The 16,988-nt window shown below is 37.1% G+C and overlaps 1 protein-coding gene across 1 annotated transcript in view; it reads right to left on the bottom strand.

Annotated features, from left to right (window-relative positions):
- The window catches only part of ME1 (malic enzyme 1), a 160,772-nt gene that overhangs the window by 119,466 nt on the left and 24,318 nt on the right, over positions 1-16,988 (bottom strand). The window contains exon 2 of the mRNA XM_050314435.1: positions 153-286. Coding sequence (XP_050170392.1) covers positions 153-286 — 134 coding nt within the window. The remainder of the gene's footprint in view (positions 1-152; positions 287-16,988) is intronic.

The raw sequence follows: 16,988 nt of genomic DNA, 5'->3' as shown, positions 1-16,988 counted from the left end.
ATTTACCTTATAGATTCCCAATAATCAACCATCATAGCTTAAAACAAACAAACAAACAAACAAACAAAAAATTTCATCTGTACTACCATTAAAGAAAATGTAAAAGACTCGTGGTTTGCTAATTAGGATAAATTTCCATAGCCATACTTTACCTGTCTAGGTCACATGTCAGCCTTTCAAAATTCTTAAGGATTGTAAAAACCTGAGCATCTTGACCAAGAAAGCAAGGTGGCAATAATCCATGAATATTCAACTGTTGCCTCTCCTCCAAGGTAAAAGCCATGCCCTGAGAAAATAAAAATAAAACCATGTATAGATATACACAAGACAATTCATTTAAGAAAATTATGCATCATATTATAGCACAGGTAAAGTTAGTATCAGAAAAACTACTTAAAATTAAATAGTGTTTAAAATTGTGCAATTATTTTGGAAAAAGATTGTATTGAGTCATAAGAAAACAGGTCTGTACAGTACAATAACTCCATCCCAGCACAGAATGAGGTAAGATCTCCTGACACCATAAGACTATTACCCTCAAAATCATTAACTTACAGCTGAAGAAGAGAGCAGCTGTATATTCTCAGTCACTCAGTTGCTGCTTTTTAATGAGGTCTATGTGTCTAAAACATATTCAGAAAGTACCCGAGCTACACTGTGAGAAAGATGATGCCTTTACAGCAGAAATATGGCTACAGGTTTAGGACATTAGTATCGAGCACTCTGACTGCTAAAGTTTTACTATGCTGTTGTAACTGCATCCAGGCAGGACTGACAGACTGGATCAGACCTTTGACAGTTTTAGGGGATAAAAAGAAATTTCGGAGGAGTTTCTTCCATTTCTGGTCTATGAAATGTATGCATTTGTTTCACCACTGATTGGTGGCTCCACAGACATGCTACAGCTCTCCTTCAGCATCATGCTGCTGCACAGCTTCCACTCCAGAGTCAATACTGGTAGATATGCAAGTGTCTTTGAGGCCTCTCTTAGGTTATACTAAAACTGTCTATAATCTCTGCAGTATGCTCGTCGTGTAGCTTAAACATACTCAGAAGTTCATGTAGTAGAGATTAGGTAGCATTTATTACTCTACCAAGAAGATGTCTGTGTGCATATATACAAACATATAAACAAGCCATTAGACTGTTGCCTGATATTCTGTATCTATCATACAACTATAGAAAATACTTTGTTTCTTATGCAAAAAATATTTCAGAAAACACCTTGAGATCCATTAAAGAGTTTAAAATGCATTTATTCCTCTGTGGAAAATAAATACTACTCAGGTACTTCCATAACAATCTCTATAAACAGACTTTTAAAATTTCTTTTATTCATGTTACCACTAGAATTAGCTGGGTCAACAAGTGACAGGAAAAAAAACAGGTAAAGCAACAAATACAAAAGGTATCCTTCAGTCTACATTTGCACTACTCTTTCCTTTTCAAGAGAACAAGTCCAGTCCTTTACACAATGTTCTTCCTGCCTTTCACACAACACCTAGTGAGTGATACAAAGTGATAAATTCATACCAGTTAGTTTGATTACCTGGACAGGCTTCATCTTTTTTGTTCAGTTTTTTGAAGTGGTTTTTTGTCTTCTTCAGAAATAGTCACCTCACAGGACTTACTCTTACAGAACAAAAATATATCACAAAATCTTTCTGTGTCTCACTAGTTTACACTTTTTATATCATTTTAATCTAAATTTTCAAGTGGTTATGTCATTGTGACTTGAAAAAAAGCAGGCAAAAAACCCCCTAAAGCAGCTCCATCACTCTATCTGCTCCATAACGCCATTAATCAAGTTGTTACCCTTAAGTGAAATGGTAACTCAAAAAAAAAAAGAGAAATACTTCATAATGAACACTTTACAAAGCATCAAACATTAATAGAATGTGCTTCTCCCACGCAAGACAGAAATGAAAGGAAACTAAGTTTAATAAAGGTCAAAAACTGTTCTGCTGTAGTTCTCCATGCATACAAGATTTCAAAGGTTTCCAAAACCATACACAAAGCCTGCATTTTTTTCGCTAATGAACTTTCAGTGACCATAAGTGAGTGTCTTCAGCTGCTATCACATTTTGAAAGACCATGGAAGAAGGGAGAGTCAACTGTGAATAATAAATAAACTCTTCATGAGTTTATTCAAACTTGATCCCTATTATCTCCATTAGACTTTTTTTGGCTTAAAAAATACACATAAAAGCTACACGTATGCTCACACACACACTTCAGAATCAATTCCAAATGACTGGACTTCAGGGAGCTGCATAGTTTTAGTGGATCTTTCAGTGCTGGAAATAAAGTGGCAATCCAATTATTCTCTGCATCTCTCCTTTCTAAAAGTCTGTGTTTGCCTTCACTTTAGGAATAAGATACAGATTTTAATTACTATGATAGAGTTTCCCCTTGTACTGGAAAACATATTCTATTTTAAAACAGACATGTTACATCTTGCCAAGTGCCTTTTTTTAAAACAGTACGTCATCTTGGAATAGCCTATTTTCCACATATTACTACAGCTCCTACAGTAAGAGTTAATTTCTTTGGAGCATTACTACAAAAACACATAGCCCATCTACACCACTATGCTATATATGGTTTGAAAACCCTTTCCATGAATACTCCTCTTTGGCACAGGTATTATAAATTTTTAAAATTTCTACGATGGAATGTTAATTCCTCTTTTCCCCTTCAGATCCCATATATACTCAAAAGAAAAGAATTATCAATAAAATTTATCATCTGACAATTTAACAAGAAAAGGCCACTTTATGCAATAAGTGTATACTATTTCATCTGCTTATAATTAGGGAAGACCTTAACTACCTAGGATTTATGGTTTACGTCTAGATTTCTTGCACTAGCCTCTCAGATTTTCTTTTTTACATTAGAATTCTTATTTTTTCCTGTTAGAACTGCTGTTTCCCAGCCATCCAGCAGAGAGGGCTCTAGGTCTAGCTTGGTTTACACACTCCTTTCCCTTCCTGAGAGGCATATTTTGTGCACACCTGGATGGGATAGATTTCCATTGTAAAGCATCCCAACTATAATAAACGATGTGGACACTTTTATTTTGCAGTCTGTATTACAAATAAATTTTTCAAGAAGAACAACAGTGTGATGATCTAAAAGCAGCGTAATGGTAAGATATTACTACCATAAGTATTAGCCTTTGCCTAAGTAGTTTTGGTTTATTTACTGCTTTATGCCTCATACACATCATAGAGATGAAAAGTATAGTTATTATGAACTCTTCCAGTTAAGAGTTTGCAATTTTTCAAGAGTTATGTTTCATATACTTCTTTATATGCTCTGGTTTTTGTAAAAACAAGTTGTTGTTCTTCAGCCACCTCATTATTTTCCTTTCTCACAAACCTTTTGGTTAAAACTTTGGGTTGGAGTTTTTTATTGCTCCTTAGGCATAAATAGCCTTTTGTATTCTCAGTTGTACACAGAAAGTTCTCTGAGTCTGCTTTTTTTTTATTCTCAAGAAGTTTAACTCATTTCAAATACATTTAATTCTGAATTTTCCTCTCCATTTGTAATGTTGGGAAGTTTTGTAATTGTAGCAGTGATTTCCATTACTGAACATTGCTCAGCGTTCTTTGATTATTTAATCTCTATTGGTTTATCAACTCAGATCGTAACGTATGCCCTCTGCCCTGACTCTCTTTTCCCCCAAAGCCCTCCATCTACAATGTTATTCTAGTGCAGCTACGTACACATCAATTCTCTTGTTCAGGTGCAGTACTGAAAAGCTACAAAATAGAATAAACAGCACAGCATCCTCTTGTATCAGACAGCTTTTTGCACTGGCTTTCAACTGAATTTTCAAGCTGTGCTTGAAAAGACAGAGAACACGTTCAAAATACTTCAAGAGCTGTCTCAGCCTCTGTTCACAGTCAACAGAGGCAAGTCTTATCTTTTAATACAAATAAGATTGCATTTACACAGTTTTTGTTCAGATAGAATATCTGAAGCTCATATAATTACTAGGTTTATATAAACTTCTCAAGAAAAAAAAGAGTGTACTAAAGCAATACGTGCATCCTGTCCATGCACTAATGAGATTCAGCTTCACTAAAGGGTAGCCAGAATTCATTGCAGGCATCCTTCTCCCATTTCTTTCAAGACCTAGCCCTCCTCTTTTGTTTTAGTAGACTAAAACCTCCATTTTTAAAAACTCCCACTTATTTGGGAAGAAAACTCAATTCCTTCTGTTGTTAGTATTAGCTTAACAGCATGTAGAAGGAGGTTGGCTTAAAAGAGGCAAGATCCAAGGTTCTTGAACTCAGTGACTCTTTCCTCAGCCTCTGGCAGAGATGATCAAGGCCTGTAAGACTTTGGGTTATCCCTGAGACTCAGTGGACACCCACCAACACCAAGCTCAAGTACCTGCATGCGTATTTGAACTGAGTGGATCTGTGAAGGGGGAAGGAAGAAATGAAGAGGAAGGTAAAAAGGTGTAGCAAGGAAATATATATGGAAGTAAAACCTATTCTACATGAAAGAAATCTCTGGATTGCTGATCTAAGATACTGCTAGAGGAAAATTACAGTCTCTAAAGTACTTTGAGGACAGCAGACAAGTAGATTCATCACTGTCTCAGAGTCCATCAAAAAGTAAAGAACCCTCTGTTAAAAAAATTCATTCTGCATATCTAAATCAGAAAAGTAGAGCAAACCAGTTTCAACAATATCATGAAAAAAGCACTCAAATCTGCAGGACTCAGATATGCCCAACATCTGCTGCCATGGCTGGAAAGAGGAGAGCTGGTGCCTCGCCATCCCTTGCAGCCTATCACCACAGGAGTTGGTAACCCTGAGCAGAGGCCGGAGATCACTCTGTCAGACAAAGCTCTGAGAAAACCTCACAGCTGCCTGCAATATGTGTCTGCTTAAGATCTGAATGAATTTTTTGAACAAATGGATTTACAGAACCCTGTAATTCCATATTCTTAAAAACAAACAAACAAAAAAGAACATGCAAATAAGATGAATGCTTTTGGCTGACAGATCGAAAACACTTTCCCATTACTGGAGAAGAGTTTTTTTCCCAGTACATCCCAAATGAAAAATCAGTGGCATCATACTAGTTGCCAGTCACACATCATCCCACACTGCTCACACCACTTCATGCACAAGATTGTCTCCAGGAGAAATTCAACTGCAGAACCAGAAGCAGTCCTTAGGAAAACATGATCTTTGGTACGCATAACTGTTTGCAAGCAATTCTTTTGCTGGTCAAGCTTTTGCCTTCAGCAATTTTGGCTTCTCATACTACTCTAGTACTGTTAGGAAGGAATCCAAGTCAAAATTAATAAAACTGGGTTTTTTAAAGGAAAACTTCTTAAACTGAGGAAGTAACAAAATATATGCATAGTCCTGCTAAGTATGAGCTACATGAAAACAGCTTCAGGCACCAATATCCTAAGACCCTTTAGGATTAGAATATTAAAAAAAAAAACCCTACAATCCTGAAAAATTGTACCCATTCAAAGAAATTATTATAAAATCTCTGTAAAAATATAGAACGTGATTTTTCAAGCATTTTAACTACATTTAAGAGTTTAATGATCTGCAAATCCCTTTGAGCTATTTTATATAATTTGTGTTTAAAAAAAAAAAAAAAATCACCTTACAAACGGGCAAAAATAAAATTTTACAAGCATTTCCCCTCCATTCTGCATTTTTATTATCCAAACATGACTTCAGAGAAACCAGATAAATAGTTTTAATACTCCATGTCCAACACTCATTTCAAGGCACAATACACCAGGAAATACTTGGAATAACTAATCTGAGCACAGATTCCATAATGAACTCATTCTGCTGAAAACAAATGTGGTTCATGGCAAGAAATTGGTGTTGGAGAACTACATATGGCTAAAGATCTTACTCCTAGTTTCTCGATCCATGCTTGTCATGACTGCCAAAAAACATTACAGGCAGAGGCAGCTAATGCAGCTGGGCAAATATTTCTTCTGCAACCAGTGCTTTAGGCCAGACACGTCACACCAAGTATCTCTGCAGGTAAGGAGAGGGAGTAATTTTTTAATGGTTCAAATTCACACACAGTTTTCTATTAAGGTGGTTTCTTTTGGACCTGAAGGAAAAAAAAAATTGCTCTGCAAACTGTCAATTTACATTAACTTAGAGGTTCATGTTTCTTCTTAAGAACAATTTGTTGTAAAGACTACCCTAAAAGAAGGGCTCAAACAGCAGAATCCAGTTTCAATTTTTTAAAAAAAAATCAGGATAATTAAAATTTTAGAGAAAAAAAGAAATCCTTTCAAATGGTACTCATGAAGACTAGGGAGAAAGATGACAAATCCAAGTTAGTAAGAAGAAATTATATGATCATCAGCAGAAAGTTATCCCAGTTTGAAGATGTATAGCATAGAGTTAAGAAACGAAAACTGAACACAAAAATACTAATTTTCTATTACAATCCTCTGGTAACCCACACAGACAAAATCTCAATACATTTTCAGAGGCAAAGAACATCGGTAACCATTTATAATCCACACGTTATTTAAAGTAATACTAGAGTGTGAGTAGAAAAATCACTATGACAGAACTGCCATCTTTTTTAGTAGTACAGTTATTTTCCCCCCAAACTACGCTCAGATTCCCCTTTGGGCACACTGGTTAGCTCTGGATTATGCATTTTGGATTAAGGTTTAAAAATCAGTATACAAACTAGCAGTTAACAATCCATTAGCTTTTTTGGCAGAGGAACTGTGGTTTTCCTGTCTTTCTACAGTACCTAACACACAGGTCTTGTATAGGTCTTAGCCTCCAGCTGAGATTCCTGAAATAGCAGTGAATCCTGTTAAGTGTTTTCTCTGGAGTTTGAAAAGCCAGGCACATAGAGGTAACTACCCTGGTTGGGACAAGGAAGGAGAAAGCTAGAAAAGGAGAACTGGTGAAATGTAAGTGGCACAACCCAGTTTAGACACAGAACTTGTTCTCCTTTTGAGAAGCTCTCATGCACAGGCATCCATCAGGACTTGTGAGACTGTGAGGCATGCAAAGGTAAATGAAAACAAAAATACTATAGTTGATCAGCAGAGCTCTAAACATACAAGAAAAGAAGGAACTGTCCCAGTTTCAGCTATGAAATGCCAAAAAGCACCGGTTTTATTTCATGCACTTTTTTTAAACACAGTTTTTTTATTATTTTAAATTGAAGAAATATATTCTGGCATTTGGGATTTATATTTCAAAGCTGTTTTTCTAGAGTTGTGGTGGATCTGCTGCAATGTGTTGAATACACAATTTTTTATAGTTTTCAGAAAAGCCAAGTGACCTGAAGTATATTCATACCCCAATTCTAAGTCCACAGGATTTTCAAAAGCAAACTTATACAGTCAAGTCAAGAGTGGAAACTGAAACAGAAGTCTAAACCAGCTTCCAACAAATAAAGCACAAATAAATACAGTAGCTAATACACACACCCATGGACTTATGACTCAAAAAAAAAAAAAAAAAAAAGCAGAAGGCCAGAAGGAGATCAGACTTCTCTTGGCAAATTCATCATGGGAACATGTGGGCAGCTTGGCAGCCATGCAGTGAGCTGATACAGTGATTGCAGACAAGTGTGATTCAGACCAGCAAATCAGAAATGACACAACACAGCATTCTTACTTGAGCAATCCTTTAGCCTAGTGTAAACAATTACCTGAAAGTAAGCAAGCAAACCTATTTTAAGAAACTATTTGTACCTATTTATTTTATTATACATATACACAGTAAAATCTTTTTCAGTTGCATAATCTCTCCTCACCTGAAGTTTGAGAAATCTGTATTACACAAACTGCAGGCAGTAACAAATAAACAGTAGAAGAAGTCACCAAGATAATAGTATATAAAAATATATGGCATATTGTGGTGTAATGTAGGACGATGAGGTGGGTCTAATTAAGATTCTAAATTTAGATTTTTAAATACAATCTAGGCACTTATCCTCCCATGATAATTATAGGATGTATAGTATGGAGCAAAATAAAATGTCTAAAGAAAGATAAAGCTCACTCTAGAATAGATACCTTGCAGTCACTAATCCAAATTGCTCCAATTACTGTATTGACTACAGACCAAGTTCGGATTTGCACACCTAAGCACTTACTGTCAACTGGCAGGGTCAACAGTATCGGAGCAGTCAACATTGCTCGTTATGGTAATAGTATTAACTATAAATCAGCTGCATAAGAGGCTTTCACAGCACCAGCTGACAGCCATGCACAACATTACGTATCTCAAGGAGCACTAGTTGCCCGTAGGTGGGCTGCTACATCAAGCCCCAACTGTCCTTTTGACTCTCCAATCCACAATCCACTGAAAAATCATCTTTGAATCATTTATATCACTACAGGGATTTTTAATCTTGCAGCAACCAAAAAATTTCTAGAGCTGCATTTGTACACTTTCAACCAGAGATGGTTGTCTCAAAAGTAGATTTCATGTAATTTTAAAGCCATAAAATAAGTTACAAAGCACAGTACATAAGGGGGTAGCAACACCCCACCTCCCAAACCGACAGACTTGTACATCTTACAGCACCTGCAGATGAAATTATTTAAATGCTCAGGGAGAAGTGTGTTAGAGCAAGGTCTGCAGAGATGTTTAGGCTCTCACTTTTCATGTGAGAACAATTCTGCAGGCCAGCAGGTATGAGCTGGTGTGAATGTCCTCCGTAGGGTCCCCATGTCTGTGGATGGAGCAATAATTTCCAGCATAGGAGGCAACACTGTGCCTGCCAAGAAGCCGTGTGTGAACTCTCCCAAGATCTGCCCAGCTCCAGAGCCTGGTCATGCTGTTGACTCCACGAGAACCAATAAACTCATTATACCCCGAGTCACCAGCTCTGCACAAGGCCCCAGCACAACCTGTCTTCAAGTTGAACTCAGACCACAACCAGAAAGGCAGTGGCTGCTGCATGCAGACAAGGGCTGTGGAGAGACACCTGATGAAACAAGGAAGGCATCCTGAGGGATTTCCTGAAAACCCAGCTTGAAGGTACATTAGTACAAGCCTTGCAAAGAGGGAAGGCTGCCCTCCCTGTTGTGGCTCCCACCTGGGAGCTACAATGAACCTACGCATGAGCAAACTGGGACCTGAATCAATGGGTGCGGTTATCTGTACTAACAGCAACACCCTGATTCTGTTTGTTAAAGCAGCTAAATTAATAAGAGGCATACTAACAAGTATTGGTTGTGATCTGTGTCTCCCCTAATTCAAGCCCCTAGCAGGTACAACCCACCACTGTAGAAAGATCTGTCCTGGCTCTCTTGGTTGCCCCTGGCAGACAAGACCAAACAGCAGCATGAAACAGCTTAAATTTTAGAGTCAGAGAAGCTGAACAAATATTCAGATGTTGGGTTTGGGGATTTTTTTGTCCCTGGCTATTTCTGAGCCATCTTTATTTGTTTAAAATTCCTTTGGGTTGTATCGACCTTCAAAGATGCCTACTTGGGAAAGCTCTGGCTACAGGAACCACTCTGGAAAAAGACAACAGCAGTTTACCACATCATTTACAAAATTATTGAGCATGTTCTTATGACAGATGTTAATTTTCAACACAGATTACCTATGCCATAAATTAAAAACACTGGTTGTAAGCCACATGAGAGCTCTAATCCCCTGGATGAACCATGGTAAATCAATCTTGAAATTCATTACCGTCTTTGTCAATACTGTCTTCTGAAGATGTATCAATGAGCAGGTTTATTCTCAGATATATAATTTATATAATAATAGTATAGTATTATTAATAGTATATTAAATTGCAATTTAATTAATGATAGTGATTTTTAAAAAATACAGATGTCACTAAGTTTTACTATACCATATCTGAAATTCCACTTAAAATATTGATTCAGTTGTATAGTAGATGCTGTGAGTACCCTGTATCTCTAATATATAACTCTAACCAAAGGATGCCTGCAGTGCTATCAGTGGAATAACTGACATGATATCCCTATTTATGGAGGGAAGTTAGATGGACACAGTATCAGCTGACATAAAATATATTGTTAACCATAATGATTACAAACAAAAGGGCAAATAGTAGCTCTTTAACTGTAATAATTTTACAAATAAAGTACAGTCACCAGGCATGCAGTCTCCAATATGTAGTGTTTACATTTGCAAAATCAGGTCTTATTCAAGAGTCAGGCACGACTTCCATGTAGGTTGGAGAGGAATTTCAGTAACTGCCAAAAATTCCATCTGTCTGAAATAAGTACTTAACCAAATACAGGTTAGTAAGCCCTGAAATCCCAAGGGAATTTGATAAACCTCATATGCCTAATGGATTTTATTGTTGCCTCTCAGAGACTGAACAGATTATCAACTACTGTATTCTGGGCTTGTGATAGGACTAAGAAACTAATTTCTTTTCATTAGCTTGATAAAAAATTAACACAAATAAATATTTCAAATACTGTAAAATAGAGTTTCATAGAGGAGAGCAGAGAGCAACCTAAATAATGATCTTCTAGTACTACAATGGTATACATCAAATCTAAAAGAATGGCCTAAAATAATGCAACACAAAAGGATGTGATCAGAAATAGATGGTAAAGGCACATTTCTGCAGAACTACTTCAAAAAAGATGCACACTTGAAGGTTTTCTTAGTGGGCAATTAAAAAAATAAAAGCTTTCCACACAGATTAGCATATCTTAAACTTGTATTTTCAAACATCTTCCTAATTATGGCAACACAAAAAGAAGTTAATCTCTAATGAGCAAGCTATTAAGTGCCTACTTGGCTTGCAGATGCTGACACACAGGCGCCTGCAGTAAACCTTATGTTTCATACTGGGTAGATGTTTTTCCTTGACTCACAGTAGCTCCCACCCATGTGGTCCTCAAGCTGAAAGACACTGGAACAGCTCCTTCCACACCTGTAACAGTACCAGCCTCATTAGCTTGTAAGGATTCTCCCTACTGCATCAAAGTGGTGACAGGGAGACTGGCCAGCCTGGTGAACTACAAAGATTTGACCTGAGAGCCAAGGGCACTGAACTGTGTACAGTGACACCAGTCACACAGATTATCAGATTACTCAGGGATAGTGTACTGTTCCACTGCGTCTAGAAGTTACGTGGCTACTCAAAATTAGTCCTCTGGGCACCCTCCACAGACTATGAGGAAAGACTGAGTAGGACCCTAGGTGGTACCCTTTCCTCTTTTTTAGTTCTATAATGTAAAGAACTATTTCAGACAAAATGTGTGAAATGAATACTTCCCACCGTCACAGATAACCCAGGGTTTCTATTGCCACAGTCTGGTAATACAATATGTAAGCCTTTCACTCATACACAGTCACCATATATTGCACACCTATTGACATTCTACCTATTGCCAACTCACTTTTCCTTTAATCACCTCAGTCTACGAGCTGGTAGTACATGTATACGTGAAAATAGCAAAGCCTATCCAAACTCTGTTTTTGGGGAGTTTGTTTCATCCAGCCTTGGCATTTTTTCCTCAGAATTCTGCAGTACATTAAAATCAATGTAAAGCAATATGCAAAATTTACACTCACTGAATGCACCTGATCTATAAGCTGTAGCTGCCCATCCCTCCCCTGGCTACCCAAACCCACACAAACACAATACATAGTGAGAGAATGTATAGATATTCAAGTCATTTTTTCTTTCATACATTGTTCTATTAGTTTTGGTCAGTACATAACAACGAAACACCTGTTTTCATGACATGGCCCTCCTTCAATTTTGAATTCTTAAACACTCAGAGTAGCCATCTAGTAAACACTCATTACTAGAACCACGGGGTAGGATCATCACAGCATCTGAAATAGCAGCAAGGGATAGAACAGTGCACATAACTTTGTCACACAGTTACACCTCTTCCCAAAAACTGTAAGCTTATCTGTACTTTGCTACAATTTTGTTTGGTTCTATCCCTTTAGATTAAGTCAGGAGGAATACAATTAGGGACCAGATTGACTAGGAAGACAAACCCTTGAACTCAACAGGAAAAATAAGATACAGCCAGGGTAGAATTTTAGAGAGAGCTCTAATGTTGTAAGTTAAAACTGTTACTTAAGCAGTTATAGAGAGAAGGTAAAGTCATGCAGCAGCCTTTGAGAGCATGCAAGAAGTTAGTTGATTGAAGGAAGATATCTAGTATTGGCAGAACAATTCCATTTAAAACTGCTATACCAGATTCATTCGTACAGCTCTGCTTTTGCTGAGATACAGCCTGTGTATCAATAGTATCTGTTTGCATAGAAAAGATCAGACTGAAATGAATCATGGAAAAAGCTGTGATAAAATGGGGTGTATCACTTTTCTTTTTATTTGACTGCTCTCCAAAAGAGCTTGACTCATTAAAGCAAGCAGAAGATTAAAGAAAAGTGAGCATTATGGAAATAAAATCTAAATGGTAGTTAAGGAAACCAGCCAATATAAGACCATCTGAATTTGCTATCAGGCACACAGAGCTCTACCTGAAAGAAAATTCGCGAAGATGAAAAAAATTACAAGAATTCCCTCGCAGAAAAGCCAATTAATTTCAAGTTGCTAATGTTTTCAAAGCCAATGAAGTTGGCTTTGACTTCTTATCTAACTATGCCACTCTAAGAAACTCAAGTCTAAAACAAAATGAAAAAAAAAAAAAACAACACAACAAAACAGAAAAGAAAAAACAACAACAAAAAACCCCACCCTAAACCAAAACATTACATTAAGAAACCAATTTTCTTTCCAAATGTTGAAAAATGTATCCTGGTAGTAAATATTAAACACAAGACTATTTGAATCTGAAGGAAATGCTGATGCTGCTCCTCAATTCTAACTTTTCATTCCAATTTGCTAGTATCTAATTATGCAGACCCACTATAAGCTTTTTCTAGCTACCTAACTGAATAACTGTTGCCTTTCCTAAAGGAAACTATGGTGCCAGATCCATCACTTGTACAAAGTTAGAACAAATATCTCATTTAATCCTAATCATTAACCACTGCCCTTGATGTAAGGTTGTTCTGGACACACTGAGCTAGCAGACCTATAAGTACATCATCTACACAACATAGTATGGAGCAACCAGGAACACAGAACAGGAAGAAGTTTTGAGATAAATTGGCAAAACACAGTATTTTCAGACTAATAGCTAAGCAATATCACAAAAAAAAAATACTTCTAACAGAATTTTTCAAGTCTTACATGGAGTCCTTAAACTTAAGATACCACTTGCAACATATTTTAGGCAACACTGAGAGATCTGCTTGGGTAAGAAAGACCATGGATCATTAATTCTCATAAGTTTCATAACCAATTAACTACAAAATAAGTCTGTCCACTTCTTGAAACCTATCAACAATCCAGAGTAATGCCAATCACACCAGTAACACCAATATTAAGCCCCTTTCATGCAAAATTGAACAAAAAACACAGTAACAAAACCAACTCAGAAGGAAATTTTCACTCTGTTCATTAACCTCCACATTACAAATGAGCACACTAAACTTATTTTATGAATTCCTAAAGTTCAAACTCAAATCATTACTCATTACAGAAGATGGAAACATGCAAAAAAAGCGCACATAAATAATAAGGGTTATATTTAAAAAAAACAATCCTCTCCACCAAAGTCCTAGCTGAAATTCATGATGCAGTGAATCCACAGGACTTATTGAGCAATAATCACTTCTAGCCTTAACCTCCCTTGCCACCCAACAGAAAGCTGCCTTTGGGGCACATTAACTTTCTGGACATTGTTACGCAAATATTTGGGGGGCTGGAGGTTTGACATGAAAAAAGCATAGTACAGAAGTACTAGTTTGTCTAGTGCAGGCAACGAGGTTGTAGCCATCACTTGGGATTTTGTTTTACTAGTTTTACTATTTCTATACATATATGAGACCACATCTTACTTCCAGTCTGACAGTAGATAATCTTCAAATGCATTTATTGCACACTATTACAAGAACTCCCACGTAAGTATGTTAAGGATCTGCACTGTCGTCAGGGGCAAGAAATAGGGAGATAGGAAAAGAGACAGTAACAAGAAAACCCGATACAGATCCATTTTGACACTAAGGCAAAATTTTCCTTTCCTGAGTGTCATGTTTCTTCTCTAAAAGATGAAAGGATCACAACAAAAAGGCTGAAAAGCTTATACAACAAAATACACATACTTATTTTCTCGAACAGCAAAATAAATTGAATCAACAGTGTTTCAAAGAACACAAAATCCTGTTCTTTAGCTTTAGTCACCCCAGCTGCCTTTTGGGGGTTTTAGACAGCTTAACTTTAAATGCAAAAGTAGACCACAATCGTGGTTGTCTGTACCTTGCCTACTTATACTGTAGTAACACTGCCAGCTGCTATTCAGACCATTTCACTTGCAGGTATAGGAGCCTTCAGATATTCACAATCACTCCCAATACCTATGTACTGAGAGCTGGACAGCAAGCTCCACAACAAAACAAAATCTTTTTTTTCAGCACTGGGCAAAGGTAACACTGCTTGCTGTGCGAAATGAGAGTTGGCTGGTTTTTAGAGGAACTAGCTTAACTCTCCTTCCCCAAAAGTGTTGGTCTCAAAAGCAGTTGTACAGAAGCATCAGTTTTAAGTCTCTCAGCATAGCAAACCAATGCTTGAAATGAACAGATTTCTTTCATCAATACTGGCATTCAAAATAAGACCATATGTCTAAGCTATAATATGCAAGATTTTCCAAAGACTTATTTTCCAAAGCCTATTTTTCCAGTAGGAAATGTGATTTACATACACTGAACTTTAGGATTTATTTACAAGATTCACAAGAAAAACTGGTTTCATTATAGTATAGAAAAACTACTTCTCACTGCTCGCAGGAAGCAAGTTTCAATACTGCAAAGTCACTAGCCTGCTTAGAGACACTGACCCAATTTATTTACTGGGTGGTCTGTGAGATCTATCTGCCTCTCACAGCAGCCAAGAGAAGTAGCTGAATTTTCTAGAAAAAAAAAGTAAAACCAGAAAAGGCACACTAAGGAGTTGCTGGAAGCTGCTGAAAGAACACAACAGTAAGCAGAGAAAGAGTGCCGAACTGATGTGACTGAAAGCAATGGAAATGGAAAAGTTAAACAGAAGGCCCAAGCAGATGGGGAGTGAAAAGCCAGCTAAGCAAGTGAAACAGTAACAGGATTTATTTTCTATGAATAACTGAAAGACAGTTCAAACGCAGGAGTCATAGACAAAATGGAGCAAGTCCAACCTGCGCAGAGAACACTAAGATCAGAGAACATGCATGAATGCAAATGTGAAGGCTGGAGAAATGAAGCTCAGAAGAATACAAGAAGGAAAAAAACAGGTGCAGCAAGTAATTGTGCCAGAAGAGCTTTGGACTGCTGCAATCTGCTTTCCACACACTACACACACAAAGAACCTTACTTTGCTGTTTGCTCCTATTTATGCCTGGATGGAAAACTGAAATCACACTGCAAAAGGCAACATTTCTTTTTCCAGGCAGGGGTGGGCAGCACTACCCCACTGGAACCTCATAAAGACGAATCCAGAGCCCAGGCTGGGTTTCAGCAGGAATCACAAATCACACGCTTAGAGGGGAATATGAGAGTCCCTCAAACAAAACAGGTACTCAAAACACGTCATCCACGGGGAAAGCATCTCCCAGCTTGGCAAGTTTTTAAAGCTGGAATCTTTAAATTACTGTGTTGAATCAGAACTATTTAGTAGTCCTCTGCAAAATGAACGTTTTTGTTTAAGGGTTTAAACAAGTCCATTATTAGTAGTACTGTAGAAAACAGTAAAAAAAACCACCCTACTAGATGCTCTTAATTTATTCCACATGTGTGAAAATGAGCTGAGTAGCATTTAGAGATTTCTAACCTTCTACACTCTAAAGTAGGGATACAGGTTGTGAAAGGTACATATGCAACTCCAATAAGCACGGATAATTAGAAAATTCTGAATTTGTGTGTACAGAATCCACATACAGATATACTCATGACAAACTGGGTAAATACAATTTACTAAAGAAGAAACACATTCTGGTAAAAACAACCAAAGAAAAATACATTTCTAAAGTAAAGTAATTAAGTCCCGAAGCTTTTGTTTGGGTTATTATCTATGATACTATGGTATCTAATGCTTGCATTTCTGAAGTGTCAGTGATAGCCAAGTTTAAGATCTGTTACCTAAAAGTAGGTCAGGAGAACCTCTTGGCTGGGCTCATGTAGCTCTGCAGATCAGTAGATCTTGTACTCACAACTGTGTCAAGTTTGAATGCCTTCTCATTCTTTGCTATCAGTTACATTGTTAAAGAAATCTGCCTGTTCAAAAACCCATCAACTCACATCCTTCTAAGAGGAATTTTGCATTACAGTAAATTCACAGTCCTTCAGAAATAAAAAATTTTAGTTTGTTTGTTTCAGACGAAATCTTGCGTGAACACGCCCAGCATTGGCAGAAGTCCACCAAGCAAATCCCAAAGATTTCAGTATACCTTCTAAGCCATTAAAGCAAAACTTTTATCTAGACCATTAGGTATCTTTTCACACACCTCTCTTCAGACAAATACACAACAGTAATATAAAAGTGACCTCTGCTTATTCTGTTTAGAAAATAACTCTTTGCTTTCCATAAGCTTCCCAAGCATTCCTATTGATTTTAATAAAGAAATGGAATGGTAAATGTCATAAATAATACTGCAGGCAGCATGAATAAAACAGAATTCAAGTAATAAAAATCACATGATTATAAAAGTCCTCTTCTCCCTCCATCACCACACCACAAATCCAACCACATGTTGGGCTCTGAAATGGCTGATCAGAAATTGAGAATATCTGTTTAGGTTAGCACTGTTTCATAGATAATTACCACTGGAGAGGGAGCATGTCTAGGCTGGTTTCCATTGTTTGATTTTTTTCTTTTTTTTTTTCCCTTCTAAAGAGAGGAAAACACTAGAATATATCCCAAGCTTTCTTCAAAACTGGATGCAAATA

The sequence above is a fragment of the Myiozetetes cayanensis genome, unplaced genomic scaffold (genome assembly GCF_022539395.1).
Source record: "Myiozetetes cayanensis isolate MyiCay16 unplaced genomic scaffold, myiCay2020 scf2-11, whole genome shotgun sequence".
NCBI classification, from domain to species: Eukaryota; Metazoa; Chordata; class Aves; order Passeriformes; family Tyrannidae; genus Myiozetetes; species Myiozetetes cayanensis.
The sequence above is the reverse complement of the archived record's forward strand: the minus strand, read 5'-3'. Positions and strand labels throughout refer to the sequence as shown.